Here is a 17,784-nt window from a genome sequence, read left to right on the forward strand (position 1 = left end):
TTCCGATTCGCATCCTGAATGATGCAGGCAAGTAACAATTACAGCATCATTTTTTTACTATCATATCTTTCAGCATGCCCAAAATACAAAGACTTGAGGATTGATTACAATATATTTGATAAATGGGCCCCCGATTTCGTGGCGAAATGGGCGATGCCGTTGGAGGACACTATCAATCAGATGTGTCCACAAGATGAGGAATAATCTAGGCAATTATTTATACCAAACAAGTATCCGAAAAAATCCAAGTTTTGCCCAAATGCATCGAGTTTTTAACCTGAAAATAACAACAAGGAACCATATAAACACGCAAGCCCTAGTTTGAGGAGAACCCACTTACGCGGGAATCGAACCCCGACTCCCTCTGTGACCGCCGATCGTCATCATCATTGACCAAAATATTTTTTACATTCCCGCTAAGTTTTCATTTCTTAAAACCATTTAAAAAGCCCTGGCGCTATTTTCTTCCCCAGAGAGAGCATGCAGCCCTTTAAACTTAAACGAGGCACGATACCCAGGCGACGTCACCGTTACGTCAAAAACCAGCGTTGAAAAAAAAGAGCGTCCACTTCCGACTGGAAAACGCCGTGGCGATTGGCCACGGAGAGGGGAAGGACTGGTGGGTTCGCATTCATGGGTGAGTAGCCCCGGCGGCCCACGGCTTTGCCCCATTCGCGTGCCCCGACGGAAGCCTCCTCCTGCCGAGGAGCCGGGCGAGGTGGGCGTCGGGGAGTAGATGGGGAGAGAGGGGGTGGAGTGGGTCCAGAGGGTTAGTAACAAACCTGCAATGCCGGGAGTCTTGGGGTGCAGGGCCGTAGAGTTTGAGGAGGGGAGGGAGGAGCGTGTGGGGGCAGTGCAATGGGAGGAGCGAGGAGGGCTTATCCGCCGAGTGGATTGGATGTGGAGGGGGCGAGCGGGGCGGGGGAGGGGTGAGAGCGGGAGGTGGAGGAGGAGAGGGCGGAGGGGGAGGCGGGGAGCCTCGGAAAGCAATTCCCGCACTCTCACAGGACTAGAACCATTCCGCGAGGAGCGGGAAGACCGGCAAGGCAAGGAAAGAGAAACTCGTCCATCGACACCAGAGGAGGCTTTTCGAGGGAAGGGAACACGAAGAAGGGAAGAAAATAAAGCGTCGGGGAGGTGTCCGTTCCGGTAATCAAGTGCGCCGGTTCATGAACTGACCGTCCGTGTTTGTGGCGTCCCTTCTTGACTCCCCACGGACTACGACCCCACTCGCGTGCGAAAAGGGCGATCCGTGGACGCACTTTCCGTCTAGACCCCGAGGGCGACCGTTTCCGAGTGGTGAGGGCACGTCATGGTGAGCCCGGCGTCCGGCAGGATCCCTTACGAAGCTGGTGGGATGGGAACCGGGAACTCTTCGAGACAGGACGGGAGGATGTCATAAGGAGACCACAGTGCGGCGGTGTCCTAGACTCTCCAGGGGTGAGAATTAATCGTGGAATGCCCATGACGGTCTCCCGACGCTTCCTACGTCCGTGAGAGCGCCACTTCGGCCGGGGACGCCCTTCCATGCCCGCGTTCAGGTCGCCGTATCCGCGCCTTAATCCAACAAGTGGTCGTCTGTAACATATTCGCCCGACTCTCATCCGTTGGGGAGAGGGAAACCGTTCTCCTCCGAACCCCGCCTGCCGACGCCCTCGGGACCATCGAGTGAAATTAGCGAGGGACGGACGTGTGTTGCGCACCAGTTCTGTGCTTCGGGGGTTCTTTTTTAAAATCATTGTTGAGTGATGTGAAAAAAAGGTAGGGCCGAGAACATCTCGCGGACGGTGTTTTGGTGAAGCAGAAAGTTGACTTTCATTTTACGGAGGGGTTTGGGTGCGACATTCGTGGTTTTTTTATGCCCCTCCCTTCAAGTTAACCCTGTGGGACAAGAGTTTTGGACTCCCCATCTACCCCGCAAAGACGTTTTTCTTGTTCCTTTTCACGGCGGTCCTCGAGTTTTGCAATCCTTTCAGCTTTCTTTGTGGGTCACTCGTCAAGATGACACTAAAGGAGTGGTTGGCCCTTCTCATCCTCTTCCTCACGTACCTTTTGGTTGGCGGTGTGATTTTCCTTCAAATAGAGTCAGCTGAGGAACTGAAGAACAGAAATAAGGAGCATGCAGACAGGCAAAGGCTGCAGGGTGAGTGTTCCCCACTTCGGAAAACGCCTGGAAAAATACTTATGTATTTCATTAGAAAAACACATTTGCTTAATTCATATTTCATTTGAAAAGAGAGCTAATTGCAACCCAGGTTCGTTCTTACTAAATTGCATTGGATACTGTCGTAAATAATATTGACAGGTGTGTATTCGTTATTGTAAAAAACATAGAATTCTATTTAGTATGTAAGCAAACAAATTTTCCGTGAAAGCAAGTCATATGGTGTTTACGAAAGATAATTCGTTTTAGATTGTTAGAAAATTGTAGGTGTTGCTGCCTATTGCAGTTTAGTCTCATTCGACAATGTAAAAGGTCTCTAAAATTTTAAGTTCTTCATCTTCTCTTCGGGAAGTTATTTTTATGAAAAGAATGCCTAATTTCCCTTAGTTAATTTTCACTAGTAGTTTATCTGATATTTCCAAATAAGAGAAAAAAACAAACTAGAAGAGAACCTTATTCTATAGAGTGAGAAAATACACCATAAACTGTACGTAGAGAGAGGAAAATATAAAGAAATTGCTCTCAAAAATTGGCTTCGAATTTTGAATGTATAAGATAGATTTATTAATATTCAGTTTCCCATTTAATAATTAAGGGAAAGATCACCAGTATAACCTTTAGCAAATTAAATAACAGGCTAAATTGATATTATATATCAAATATAGTTCGTAAAAATTTCTGCCCAACCATTGAATGGCTTTGGGATATTGATCAAACCGTTGCCTTGCAAAATTAACGTTAGTTTGCTTAGGCTCAACTCCAGTTTGGGAATTTTAAACTTTTTTGTCATGTTGCATATCACAGTAAAATATTTAAACGTCCCCTTATGATGATTTGACAATTTAATAATTTTATTTAGTGAGGATAACTTGCATTGGTTGCCAAAAGTTTTAGTCAACTTGGTAATTGTTAAGTTACCTTCAAACGAGGATAGATACCCATCAATTTCTAATAAAAATAGCGTAAAGGTATGTCATTTAAAATATATACTTCGTAAGAACTATTATCTGCTGTTATTTACTCTTCTATTACCTATAATTTAATGGAAGCATTAGAGTAACCTTTCGGGTTTCCTGGCGGAGTTTTTAATGCGTGAGAGGGTGAGGTAATTTGGGAAACTACTTCCGAATTTCCGATGAAAATAAGGTGCAAGCAATAATATTTGTGATATCTGGCGCATTATGACGCTAACGAAGCATTGGGATAATATTTATTTTATTTTTTTTAACGACTTCATTGGGGCGAGATTGAGACCTTATAGTCCCTTCTTCCACCTGACCCCTAAAATTTACACATATCTTGTCGGCAATTACAAACACCCCAGCCCTAGTTGGAGAAAACCCGCTCAGGTGGGAATCAAACTCGCGACCTCTGGGTTGGCTTTTCTTTAACGTTTCTTCACCCCGTGCGGTAACTTCGGGTAAAAGAAAAAGTTGGAGATACCCGAGAGATTGTGGTTATTATATACTGCAACTAATTCAGTAAGAACTGTTACCAAAAAAATCAACTTTTACGAAACCCAATCATTCAAGTTGTAACATTAAAACAGAGTGTTGGGATAACCTTTGGACCTACCTTTCTGCAAGGGAAATCTTCGTACATTATTTTCATTATAAATTTGTAAAGATCTCAAGAAGAGCTTTTAAAGAACTCATTTGCCTGCTCCTTCACTACGTCCCCTGCTGTGATCAAGAGATAGAGGTTTCATTAATGTCTTACCTATTTTTTTACTTTTTCAAATACCAAATCACCAAAAGATAATTTTTGTATTGTTACTGGTTATTTTCCTGTTAATCATTCCATTGGTTAAGATTCACCTCTCGATTCAATCTGTAACTCTGTCTGTATCTCAAAGGATTACGTTTGTAAGGAATAGATGGGTTTTGAAATACAGATATATGGTATTGAAGGATTTTTAAAAATGCTCAAAAACATCTCGCCTCCAAAAGCCTTATTGTTGTCACATTTAACGCCTATATGCAGCTATCCACGAATGTAAAGTTTCGCTGCCGCATCTTCGTTTTGATGACGAATTCATTTTTTTATTGATAGTATGTGCCATGGATCCAGTAGTATTTATTTATTTTTAAGTGCAAATAGAAGGGATTTTTAAAGTTGACTGGAGCTGAGAAGATAAATAAAGGATTATAGAACCGATTTAATATCGCTTAATCTCAACATTCCGTAGCGAATTGATATTGATATTCCAGTTTCTAAAACAATGTTATTTTTTCATAGCTAACACCTCCTATAGCAGTTCATCTCTTCGCCTACGTTTCAGATAAATACTAATTCTGAAGCGGACGTTGCAGAGAATTCCATACAATTTTAATTTATTTTTAATCACACCGAAAAAAAACGATGTTTTTTGTCGTACTCGTATGCGTTTCGTCGTTAATACGAGTGCTTTGCTTTGGTAGATTGCAAACTGCAAGAGAGTTATTTATCTCAGTGATAATCGAATATACGAATGGTTTGCTTAACAAATCAATGTTTAAGTTTTTAAATTTTGCCTTTGTATGTTTATTGTGATGACTTTTCAACGTGCTGACTTTGTCGCGGCGGTATTTCTCGGATGCGAACGAGGAGATAGGTAAGGAAAACGAATAAATCCGGAAGTCATATTATTACCTTGTCTTAGCTGAATGACGGATGAAATAATTTAAAATTCTTTGAAGGCCGTACACCGGCTATTCATCTTTGTTTCCTTTCACGGAAGGCGAAAGAAATCGATTTTTCCCCATCACAGACGCTGTATAACTATCGCCGCCGCGGGCAAGCTACGTGACGAATTTGGTGAGAATTTAAAACCCCGTAATGCGGCTTCGCTATTCACCTTCAACTATGTATGACTCGGTATCTTATCGATATTGCTAGCTATGGTTGTCGTGAAGTATACATTTGGGAAATAGCTGGTTTGAATGCCAAATGGCATAAAGGATTTTCATCAACTTCCAGGTAGTAGGCATTAAAGGATAAGATTACTCTTGTGATTTGCGGTATCAACACCCTAGTAATATAATTGGATATAAATAACTTTAATCTTTCTATAGGATGCAACACTGCGTGAATCCAGTGAAGCAATTTTTCACTGTCGCTGTTCGAAAAACGGCCTAAACTTTTGGATTTGTATTGTTTAAATGTATAATTTTATTTCTTTAAGACATGCAATGTTACCTAGATGACATAACTTCTTGACTCAATAGCATCTTAAAGAATTCAGCCCTCAGTTACTTGATCCCTCTGTTTCGCTAGCGTTTATATTTATTTGTTATTGTTATATAATTTCGAGCGTATAATATGCATGTCAGTTTCTAATTTCAACTTATGATAAATATTGTCAATACTTGTGATACACCAGAATGTTTGCTGAAATTTTGCTTTAATCTACTTCTATTCTCTGCTCTTAGTCTTTGTTCAGCCCAATGCCACATGCTGCAATCCTTTTTCAGTTCAATACAACAATTCCAGAGTGTGAAAATCATTCGCCTTGTGGCCAAAATCCATTCGCCTGGAATCGTTGCATTGAAATGCATTTTAGCGGATGACTCTAAAGTTAAAGATGGCTCGTTAAAAGTTACTGTTGCGGCATCTCCCGCAGTTTCTTGGAATGCTTTTTCATCCTTAGCTTCTACTGCTCTACTCATCTAACTCCTTTACCGTTTGTTAAAGTTAAGCACATTTTTTCGTCCTGCTATTCATACTCTTTGATATTAGAAAATTCCCATTATTTTGTATTGTGATTCGACTCTAGTTGAACCTGCCATTTGGGGAAAAGTAGCTTTGGGGTCCTATCCGAAGAGAAATGAGACTGCTGGCAAGAAAAAACACAGTCACTTTGGGTTGAGGCTGTCCTTATCTTTTAGGATGCATGGATAACTTGTATTTAACATAAAAAACCAATAAATAGAGAGACTTGTGATTACAAAATGATAATAAATAAATTTGATGGGGACTTTAATTATTATTTTTCTTTCGCAAAGGCATTAATGGGAAGGGCTCTCATTTTACTTCGTGAGCCTTATGGGCTGTCTATACTACGTTTTTAACCTGCCTTGTGGCAGGAACTGTATCTGACTATCCTCTTCTCATTTAATCCAAGGTATTCAACGTAAATAAAGGTAGGTCATGGCCAGATCATAACGACTGTTTAGTTAAATACCGTGAGAATTTTCTTTGCCTCTTTTGGATTACTTCTTTCCTGACATCTTCGTATATTCTACCTGCCTTCATGCTGTCTAAAAAGATCTTCCTTCATATTACCCGCTTACTTAACGTTCTCCCTTCTATTTCGCACTTCAGCAAATCAACTACCTTTCAATATTTCCCCTATCCACTTTTTCTGCCTTTTTCGGAACTTTCCTGTAACTTCCTCTTCTATCCCACCCTATTTAAAACCTGGGCGTCCGTCCTCCTCTTCGTCAAACCTATTTCCTCCGCCACACCCACATCTGAAAAACCTCCAATCTACGTTCATCCTCTTGACTCAAAGACCACTAGTCATATCCACAAAGCACTACGCTCGGTCATCATCCATATTAGTGATTATTGATGTTTTATTTGCATCATTAACTAGTGCACCTGTCATCATTTCTTTTTATCTTGCAAATACCTCTTTTGCCTACGTAATTCCTCTTATAATGTCAACATTACTATGCGATTTTTTCTCTAAAATACTGCCCCAATACACGTACTGCTCCAATTGCTTAGCTATTCAATTTTTTATAATCTCATTGCCTTCGTTTTCAGTCATTATCCCATGCCTCTTGCGTTGTTTTACCCTGTGATATGACAAAAGTAGAAGAAAGACAACTGCCGTTTTCACAGTTAATCGTATCACATAATGTATATTGTTTTCATGTATCCAATCAAAACTTTCTGCGTATCGATTCCTAAAAGCAAAAAGTTTTATTTCAAAATATTTGCCGTGCCGAGGGGACGAGAGTGAATGATGTGTCATATGGACTGAGGTGAAAAGAAATTAAGTTCCCGAAGCCGTACGGCTCGAGACGACTTCATGATGGGACAAACTCTGAGACATAAATATAATATGCTGAAGACCGTATAGGAAGTAACCCTAGAATGGAATAATTACGGAATCATGCCAAGAATCAATAATTGGAATCTCGATGATCTCTTATGAAAATCTTAGCGTTTTGAAATCTATGGAACTCTTCATAAGTGCTGAGTTCTCTGTACGTATTCTGGTATTTTCAATTTCACGTAGGTGGTGGTCGGGAATTAAACAACGTACCTTCTATTTAATAATGTCATAGTAATGGAAAATTCTTACGCAATAGTGAGGTATTAATAGACTTTTAATTTCTTAACCCGTACTTTTCTTATGATTTCAAAGCCTCCACTTATTTTAAAAGGTAATGGATCTCGCGCGTGAAATTACTTGACGATTGCTAATATGCGAAGGAAAGTCTCATTAGCAGTCTCTGATTGGTCCCGTCCATCCTGTGAAGAAAACTCTTCCTCATCGTAAAGAAACAAACAGAATTGTTCTTCGTTCCAACCCGAACAAGAATGGGAGATATTTATTTCTTAGTTGACAAACGACGCACCAAGTTTATTCAGCAATTAAGGTCCTTTTTCCTAGAAAATCTAAATTGCGGCTATTTAACATTTACGGAGGAGAAGCATTTACCAATTTCATGGGTATTATCTCACTGAATCACACAGTTGACACACGACCTTCCGTTTTTCCGGCCACTCTTGAGATTTGTCCGACTGGCTGTCTGACAACCGCTTCTATCTGTAAATGAACGTTCAGCGAAAAAAGTGAATGATTCCATTTCAAACTCTAGTGATTTTTGCAGTAACAATTTTATCGAAAACACTCGATCAGGTTAGATAAATTCCTAGATGTTAGCACATGGTCACGAAATTAAATCTCGTCATTGTCTGGTTGGTAATTTATCAGATAAAATACTTTACTCACATAATATGGCGTCAGATATAATGAGGATAAACTGTTTCTTATTAATAAAAAAGAATTTGCAATTTTCCGCCGAGCAATGGCGAAAGTCGAGGGAAAATCATATCTTTGGTTAGTTGCAAACTTGTTTTTAATCATTACATACTTGTTTTTAATCATTAATCAAACTTGTTTTAATCAATCAAGTACGACACATTAAAATTTCTTCTTGATAGAATCCACATATATTTATATTGGATCTTATGCTCAAAGTCTCTGCGTGAAAGCATTAGATCTAACCCAAGTCAACGTCTCGCATCTATAGAGTGAAAAAGACATAGAAGGACAACATCAGAAAAGATGATGCATTAAAATGAACATCAGTGATATAGGAGAATGTCGAAGAGTAAGTGTTCAGAGCGATTGACTGACGAAGTTTTACAAGGAGAGCAAAATTGAAGAAGGCCATAAAAATACTAAATGGCGTAGGAATAAAATCAGAAGATATATCCAAGTACTCGTATATGGTAGTTCGGAAGCGATTAATGAAAATAGAGTATTTTGCTTTTCGAGATTTAAACCCATTTGTTCCTTGAAAGATCCTACCCTCGAAGAGAACACCATGAACATTATGTAGCATGTATCAGAAACCACAATGAAATCCGTTCCTCTCACACACAATAAATTAAAGTAAAAAAAAAGGATGACTGATTCTATGAGTGAGATTTCCTTTCAGAGTTGTTAAAGTTCGACTTTTGGCAATTTCAGCAGTTAAAAAGGTTTATATTTTATCTCCTTTTCCGAAACAGGATGCCTCTAATGTACCTATGTTTTAGATTCCATAATTCATCGGGCATATATTGGGGCGCAATAGCTTTCGTGTATACAACTATGAAAGGCAATGAGAAAGTATGGGGTTCGTAAAAAGGAATCGATAAGCATTAAAGTGAGAAAATATGACGACGTTAAGAAGGCAAGAGAGTAGAGTGGAGATCGAATTTTGCATGTGTAACGGCTATTGATTACTACAACCCTCTCTTATAAAACATGTTCCATATTTTTTAGAACAATATTCGGAATAATATTTGCTATAAAGTACCCTAAAGAGGGACCGAAGGTCCCAGAAAACATTTATATATTCTACAGGACTTGTGGAGTGCTTGGAACAATTATAAAAAGTTTTTCCTTTGCCTTTTTTAAGATCTGCATGACTCATTTTTTCTTTATGCCGCGCACACAATTATTTTTTTCTTGCTTTTCTTCTGTTATTCGAAGCTTTCCCTCAAGTGACTTCCTTGTTCATTCAACTACCTTCTTCGAAATATATCCTCGACCAACTTCTATCTCTCTTCCTCAACTCTCCCCCACCATTATTTATCCTTTATGAACCCACCGAAAAATTGGTTTTTTTCTTCTGATCAAACTTAATAGTTCCTGTTTTATAAATGTTCGCACTTTAAAAGACAAGTGTAGAAAATTTCATTAAGTTAGTTCCAATGTTCTTGCCAGAAGTCGGTGAATTTATGTTTGTGGTATAAATTAAAAAATACGTGCGTCCCAGGTCATTTTCGCCATTGAGTAAAGGTGATGGGGGTATTTGGGATTCGGTGTGATTTTATGTAGAAGGGTGACGGAGAAGGGAACCTTGGTATTGGCATGAAACTCATACCTTCAAGGAATCGCAGCAAAGGGTCGACCACCTTTACCTTTTTTCATGGTCGAAGTCGGAGTCAGAAGTATTGAAAAACCTGCAGAACATCCGACACCTGGGATTTAAACCCGGCCTCTAAATATGGAACGACAAATCACCAGTTACGACACCAATTTTTGTCCTGAAGCTATGCATGTGTTAGTCTTGTCGTGCAACGGTCAACAAAATGTATTTTGGAAGATTCTGGAAATATAAAAAGAGGGCAAATTTTTATTGTGATGTCTCCGTAAAAAGTTACTGTCACGGCTTCCACAGTTTCTTGGAATTCGTCAAAGACTATGAAGAGATGGAGGAGTAAACGAAAGACAATGCTACTACACCGGACCCCATGTCTTAGAGATAAAGATATTCTCATTCTGTTCGCTCCATATATACTGCTGCATAACCAAGTGTTTAATATACATTAATCATGATGATTTATTATAAACAAAAATTTGTGTTGAACCCTTATCGTCGATCCATTTTTTTGAAAATTAGTTATAATTTTCTTTTTAAAAACTCCAACTCCAGCATTTTGACTGAGAGTGAGAGACTTACCAGAGTAAATATTGACCGATGATACAGAAATGCAAAACTGTGGTAAAAAATAAGATTTCCTTATAAAAGGTTAGCACTCTGAAAGTCCGACGTAATTATCATGTAATCACACAATTATTTTCCAGGAGAAGCGTTAGTTGGTTCCCGTAAATCTGAAACCCACCCCTGAAGTGAATAACGCCTTTTTTGCCTATCTTAACCTTGAAACATGACTTCGATGCCAGCCGTGGTGCAAAATTTATTTTTCGCTGCGAGCGTATTACTTAATCCGTATTAAGTAGTTGGCTACTTAATACGGATTAAACATTTGTCTGATCAGGAAGATTTTCCTCCCGGAAGTACGTTTACGCATGGGGAATTTAAAGCTCTTAATGTGAAAGGTGAATTTTATCAATTGGAGCCAACATTTTTGCATTGTTTCGTCTCTATTCTATTTGTGAGTCTTCTATTCCATGTTCAGTCCTCTGTTCTTACACAGTCCTCTCACTCTTCTCCTCCTCCCATCTCTCCCCACGTATGCTTCATTCCGAGACGACATCCTTCGTTTTTTTTTGCTCTTTTCCATCTCTCACTCTCTTACGTACGGCGTAACGTCGCCCTGAGATGGCCCACCACTCTTATCAGGAACTTATCAGGAAAAGAATGAGAGAGTTCGCTAGTGATTTCCAAGAGAATTGTCAGGTTAAGAGTGGCTGAGGAAAATGGTATCGCGTGAGATACTCGCTCTCGATATTGGCGGAGATGGCAAACCTCCTTTTCCCATTTAGCCACTTTTTTGAAAATTGGATTCCTGGGAACAAGTGTTGAAGTCTTCCCATCATGTGTGCATGTGTGCATGCGTATATGTATGTACCTGCATATATGTATATCCGCGTGTGGCCTTGCCCACTCATTGACAACGTTGCGGCTGGGAGTAGGGAGGAAAGGAGTCACTAATGATAAGTGATTGCGCGCCGCTGCCCAGGAGCAGCTTCTATATCCGTCGGTGCTAACTGAGGAGGCGATTTTTTTTCTCCCCCTCTTGAAGATGCGCGCGTTTCACGATGTGGGTGTATTGTGCAAGTGCAGGGGAGAGAGAACATGAGAGTGCAACGGTGTGCTATCCAAATTTGATGTGTTCATTTCTTCTGGATTTCCCGGATGAAGATTCGTTCCTTCCTTTTGGACATGATTTGAAGAAAACTTGTGCTACCGTGTGAAATTTATTTATGGAATGACCTCTGTCTCATCTCAGACGAGTCTATCATATGTCTTCGGTAATTCCAGATGCAGTCCAAGCAGTCCAGGCACAGACGTAGTGAGTCATGGAAGCAAGAATGAGTGCTCGAGTTCTTTACTTTGAGTTGAAATACCATAGAACCTCTTCACTCGCTCTCTGCAGTGCTTATTAACAACCCTAACTAAATGTTGTAGACAACTTGGACTACATTCAGCAGGTGTAGCACACTTTACTGAACTTTCGAGTTGCACGGAGCTATTTTCAAGAGTTCTTGAGGTGCGATAAACACAGGAGATAGATAGAGATTGAAATGCCGCCAAAGTGATCGAAATTCATGCCACACTTAACGTTCAAGATAACCACACATGGTTTTCCCTTCCTTGATGAAGATAGGTTGGGACTCCATGCCATAATTGTATCTTGTTACCAAAAATGGTAGTTGGAAACCTCGCTGTTGGGAAGTGAACAGTACGTGTGTGAAATGAGTCGCCAATAATTTACCTTGCAATGCTAATGCATAGACATTTGTGCGATATTCTGTTTATATCGAAGAGTAAGGCTCAAATCTGAAAAATCACGCTGGCCCACTCTCGAATGTGTGTCAACGGGCAAATCAGGGTCATCCGTGGAAGGGAGAACGAAGACGACACATGCCTGGCTAAACGATTCTGTCATCTCGGGAGTGCCGTTCCGCACAGTCGTCTGCAAATTTCGCTCATGATAACCAGCGCCGAGTTTCCTCGTCCCTTTTTTTCCTCCCTTCTCCATCCGCCATCTTCTTACACTCGCGTGCGTAGCGGATTGGCGTAATTACCTGTTTCCTGCGATCCGGTGTCGCCTCTAATCAGCTGCCGTAAATTAAATGGACACATCTTTGGTTTTTTTACTCGAGTAACAATGAGAGGCAGCTTTAAAACAACCTCCAACACCAACCACGATACTTATTCCTCAATTATTTTAGCTTTAGTTTTCTTTTTATCTTACTAAGATGTTAAAATTGATAATAATGCATTTTAAATCAGGAAGAAAAATTTTCCTTTAAAAGATATAATACCTAATCTTTTATCTATCTACCACAAATTGTAACGGGAAAAATATCAAAAAAGTAATATTCAAGTCAAATTCTTTTTTTATTTTGCTGTATCAACTATTTATTTTGTAGGCAATTTAAATTGTAATCGCACTGCTTTGAATGTCTATCACTTTAAATTTATCTTAAGGAATATTAGCTATGGAACCACTTTTTATTTATCCCAAATAACCAAAGATTTTTTTATATATCTTCAAGTTGAGATTTAAATTTACAGCTTATAGACCCTATAGAACCGTGAGTTTGGATTTTGTGTCCTCTACCAATTTCCGTCCATAGTCGCAGAGCATACTTTAAAGTTGAAGTGAGATTTAAATTAAATCTACAATTGTATTGCAAAAATGCAGCGATGAAAGAATATGCCATATTTTATGGAATTGGTGTCTGAAACTCAATGAGTAATGACAGTTTTGTATGAGTAGATCCAAGTATTTGAGAAATCTTAACAAACGTGTATGCTTGGAGTCGAGATAAAATTTGAACCTCTAAGTTGTTAGCTGTTATGTCATACCTGTAGATATAAAAAGTAAAATAATCAATGTCAAACTCGGTAGATTTCCCTAGAGAGGTGAATATTCTGGGCTTGTACCTATGCATCAAGTTCCTCCCAGATTCAGCGCCCGATTGCGAGCTGGAATTATGGATAAATTGTCGTATATACCATTTAGGTTATGGAGTATACCCAAATAGAAGATTAGCTTATGAAAAATGACAACTTGGGGTAATTTTTTTCGAACATTTCTCAAAAACATTGAAATATAATTAATCATTCAAGTAAAATTACGTAGTCCTAAATGTATTTATAAATTATAATTAACAAATTATTTATTTATTCCTGCACGCCAACTCTTCTCCTCTACTCTCTTCAAATTTCATCCCATTGCCAAAAATTGTATCAATTCCTCTACTCGCGTTTTTTACTTCACTGTAAATATATGCATTAATTATTATTTATTTATTTATTCCGGAAATAACCCCTTTTTTAAATGAACGAATATAAATGCTTTCCAATTGGGGAACCACAGGATTTTTTCCGCTACTTGTCAAGAATAACTCAGCTAAGGACTCCGGCCCCACCGCTGCAATTTCTATGAGAGATAAGGGATAAATTTTTACGGTGACCTTGGGATCCTCTCCATGCTCACGGAGTGTATGGGGAATGCCTTCAGGGACGAGTCCGAGTTAAGTCTTACGGCGGCCTCTGAAAGCAAGAGTCGACGCGATAGGGAATCATGCCTTATCTTAATACGCTGCACGCTGCCGTATGACAGCAAACAGCATGCTTGCGAGTGAAAAACATCACTTGAAAGGAGTGTGTAGGGAATATCCCCTTGTCTCCCCTCTCTGTGCCTTCGTTATCAGTTAACTTGAGACCTACTCTTCGCTGCCATTCCGAGTCACTTCGATGGTGGTTCGATTGCATAACAACCACATCGTGCGCGGATTGTCTGAGTCGACACGTGACAAGTAAGTAGAATTTGGCAATCAAGTGGCTTCTCTCCGGGCGTAAAGGCCGTTCTACGTGGACCTGTGCTTTAATGAGAAAGTCTTGAGCGTTTGAAAATTTCTTGCAAAATTTTCACGGAAATGTCCCAGAAAATACGATCATCAACAGCCACAAATCGTTGGTTGAGTTAGCTTAGCACTCTACTCGATGTAGATATGTATGCAAAACGGGAAATAATTTTCATAGAAATGCAAGATGATGGTATGCATAACATTTTTTGTGCTGCACACATGAGGTATTATTTGTGCTTGGGCTGAATGAGAATTTTTGTCTTGATAATATCGAGAAGGGTTGTTATATATATTGATTATCCCGGTTCAAGACGAGGATGAAAACTCTATCGCCTTATTTCTTGTCAATATCTCGCAATCAAGACGTTCCCTGTCATATTTTCCCCATCTACGTTACAAAATGCTGTGGGCATGTAGTGGGTTGACTTGTAGATTTCAACGGAAATGCAGCCAAGAGGTTCCCTGTTATCCCTATAAAAACTTTATATTTGCTACATTCCGACACATTTGGCGTTGCAATCTTATTAATAACAGTATTGAAAGAATTATTGTGACGCATTACTCATTTTTTGGTCATCTCCCAGTCGAATTATATTTGCTAATAGCAGTTTTGGAAAAAAGAAACTTCTTTCCACCTTGGTTCGAATCCAATTGAAATTGAGGTGTTATAATTATTTCTAAAGCCATTGGTCTCAGAAATTCCTGGTCGTAGGTACTTGATGAGCCAGAGATTTATTAAGATTGATTTTATGAAGATTTTCTGCAATGATTTTAAACAAAATGAAATAGTAAAATATTATTGCGGAAATCAAGTTGCAGTCATAACTTTAAAAACGATGAAGTTTTAGCAATAATTTCCACTCTGTGTATATATAAACTCAACGCCAATTTTAAAAGGCAAGAACCATTATCATGATATAAAAGAAAAGAAGTAAATAATGCAAATGCCTCATGGTATAATCTCGTTGTATCATCATTATACGATATTAGGAACAAAGAAAAAAATCAATGCAGAATGATTGAAAATTATACGAGAGAATTGTTGTAGCTATATTGAACGATAAATAATTATAAAAGTATAAATATTTTTGTGGGAAATCATGGCAGCCATTGGCCATCGGGAAGAGATGTGTCAGCACGGTGTGTTGTGCTATGAAACGCAGCTGCTAATTCAAAATGAAAATTTAATAAAAAACATAACTATTAACTGTTTACCTACAATTTACATGTTTATCATTCTCCGATGATTCGTCAGTAGAAACTGTGTCTCTTGCAGGGATGCTGCCGACAACAACGTAAAAACACTTCGTATTTCAATAAATCAGTGGTATTTCGTGGAAATAAAATTGAATGTGACCACTTCTACACGTTATTTCCTCGAGTATAAGGCCAGTCTGTTACTATATGCTGTGGGTTTTGGGTAATTATTCCAAAGTTTTGATTTATCTAAAGAATATTTTGCGAAATAAAAACCCTATACTATGCTAAGTCGTGTTTTCTTATGAAAAGACGATTTTAAGGGTCATATTATTTATTTTTATTGATTGTTGGCTGCTTCGTTTTTTTCCAATTGATAATCGAAATTAGTATGAGAAGTTTAGGTCGATAACTAATTTTATTTTTGAGATAAACGAGTGAGCAAAATACATGTAAAACGGTCATTCAAATAAAAAATGTACTCTTTATCTAGTGGTTAGTTCTTATGTTACTACGTAATATCTGTCGAGACTCGTCGGTGTGAGTTTTAGAATAGAATAATTTTACTGTGTCTCTGATGCTTTTATAATTAACTCTTTTCTTAAATGCCTATCAATGATGAAGGAGTACATAAGTAAACACTCAAAGGTCAGGATGCACTATATAAAATAAGGGTACATAATACATTTTAATAAGGATACATACTGATTGAGTCTTGGTACTAAGAATATAATGAATGAAAAGGAATAATAGAGTGATTGTATCGTTTCTGCGTAGGGTTCTCCACCATGGGGAGCGATTAAAAAGGCAAACGGGGAGCTATGCACGCCAGATTGGCAGGCGATGACACTATAGTTGCCAATAGGCCAAGGTACTGGGTCGCCGAATGCAGGAGGGAACCAATGTCAAAGTTTGGGGATGAGGTAATAAATAGGAAGGAAAGAGTGATTAGAATAATAAGAAAAATGGTTATGAAAGTTGAGCATCAAAAAGGAGGGTATGAATGGAATAGAACAGTAAGTGTATGTTTAGAAAATAGTTGGTTGGCTGTTGAAATAGTTGGCCATTTGGGGAACAGTATTGCGTTAACGAAAGAAGTGTTTATGATGGTGTGGGAATTGACGAAAGTAACGGAAAGAAAAAAATGCTAGTCATGGGTTTAGATTCTAGTGCTGTATGGTTCCGAAATTAGTTCTTTGAGGAGAGAGCGTTAGTATATATTGGAGGCTTTTGAGTGGGACAATGGAGAAAATAAGTTGAACTTACAAAACTTTGGGCAGACTAATTTTTTCGTGGACATCCTAATACTGGTGAACAATTGAATAGAAAAAAATCAGATGTGCTTGGATGTTGATGGCTATGAGTGAACGAAGAATGTCATCAACGGGCTGAAGAGAGGAGAGGAGGAAAAGAAGAAGGGAGCAAAATAGGCATTTTGGAGGGTAAGGAGGGTGGCGGAAAAATGAGGAGCTATGGATGGAAATAGGTTGAAGCTGCAAGGATTAATTTTGTTAGGTTGACCTGTAAAAATTAAAGGCGTTGAATTTTGGTTTATAGAAAGCGCTTCCAATATACCCTTTAGTGGGTGGGTTTTTGCTGATGCAAAAGACATCACAGTAATTATGATCACTAATATTAGGAAGTAAATATTTTTCTGAGTACTTTGACGACGCAACGCAGAAAAAGAATATATAACAGCAGATTCTGCCTAATTCGGGAGGAACTGAAGAACGTCCCATGTTCTGTGGGTGAGTGGGTGCACTATGTAATGTTTTCTAATTATTGATATATCGGCGCGCGATCGAAAACCTATGGGGATCGAGTTTGATTGAAGGAGTAATCGGTTGCTATAATTAGAATATCCCCAATGAATTCGGGAATAACGTTTGATAGTACCTCTGCAAGCTAGACTTCATGTTATTTTCTCGGAAACTAAATGCGGTGAAGAGAAAAATACAACTCTATTGATCTCAAATCAAGATTCCATACGCCTAAGGGTATTTTGAGCAGGGAAATGTACCATAGGGTATAAAATAAAATCTTCAAAACTATTTTAAACTCCTTTGCAGTCATTTCGTACTTTTATTTTCAATTTTTCCCCATTCATTTCTTTTATGCGATTCCGGAAGTTTCTGTTAAGGAAACAGGTTGATACCGCATCGTTCAATGGGATATCACGCCACGCATAGGCTCGTTTTGTGTTGGCAATTTTACTTCTCTCCTAAAGTGTCTGCAATCGCCACGTCGCATTCTTAGTAGAATGAGCGTGAGAAATCCGTGACACTAATGAAGAGATTGGCCAATTAGATCTGCTGGACGAGACACCACTCTCACTACCTGAAGCTTGCTGCCACCGGAAGGGAAATTGTCCCGACTTCTCCAACTGCCTGAAGGAGGAAATACATTTTCATTAAAGGATAATGCT

At 38.9% G+C, this 17,784-nt stretch overlaps 1 protein-coding gene across 1 annotated transcript in view; it reads left to right on the forward strand.

Moving 5' to 3' along the window:
* The first annotated feature begins 1,010 nt into the window (after nucleotides 1-1,010).
* The window catches only part of Ork1 (open rectifier K[+] channel 1), a 156,050-nt gene continuing 139,276 nt past the window's right edge, over nucleotides 1,011-17,784 (forward strand). The window contains exon 1 of the mRNA XM_071585606.1: nucleotides 1,011-2,143. Within this exon, the coding sequence (XP_071441707.1) occupies nucleotides 2,002-2,143 (142 nt within the window). The 5' untranslated portion in view covers nucleotides 1,011-2,001. The remainder of the gene's footprint in view (nucleotides 2,144-17,784) is intronic.

The sequence above is a fragment of the Hetaerina americana genome, unplaced genomic scaffold (assembly GCF_022747635.1).
Source record: "Hetaerina americana unplaced genomic scaffold, ioHetAmer1.1.p SCAF_2, whole genome shotgun sequence".
Taxonomy (NCBI): Eukaryota; Metazoa; Arthropoda; class Insecta; order Odonata; family Calopterygidae; genus Hetaerina; species Hetaerina americana.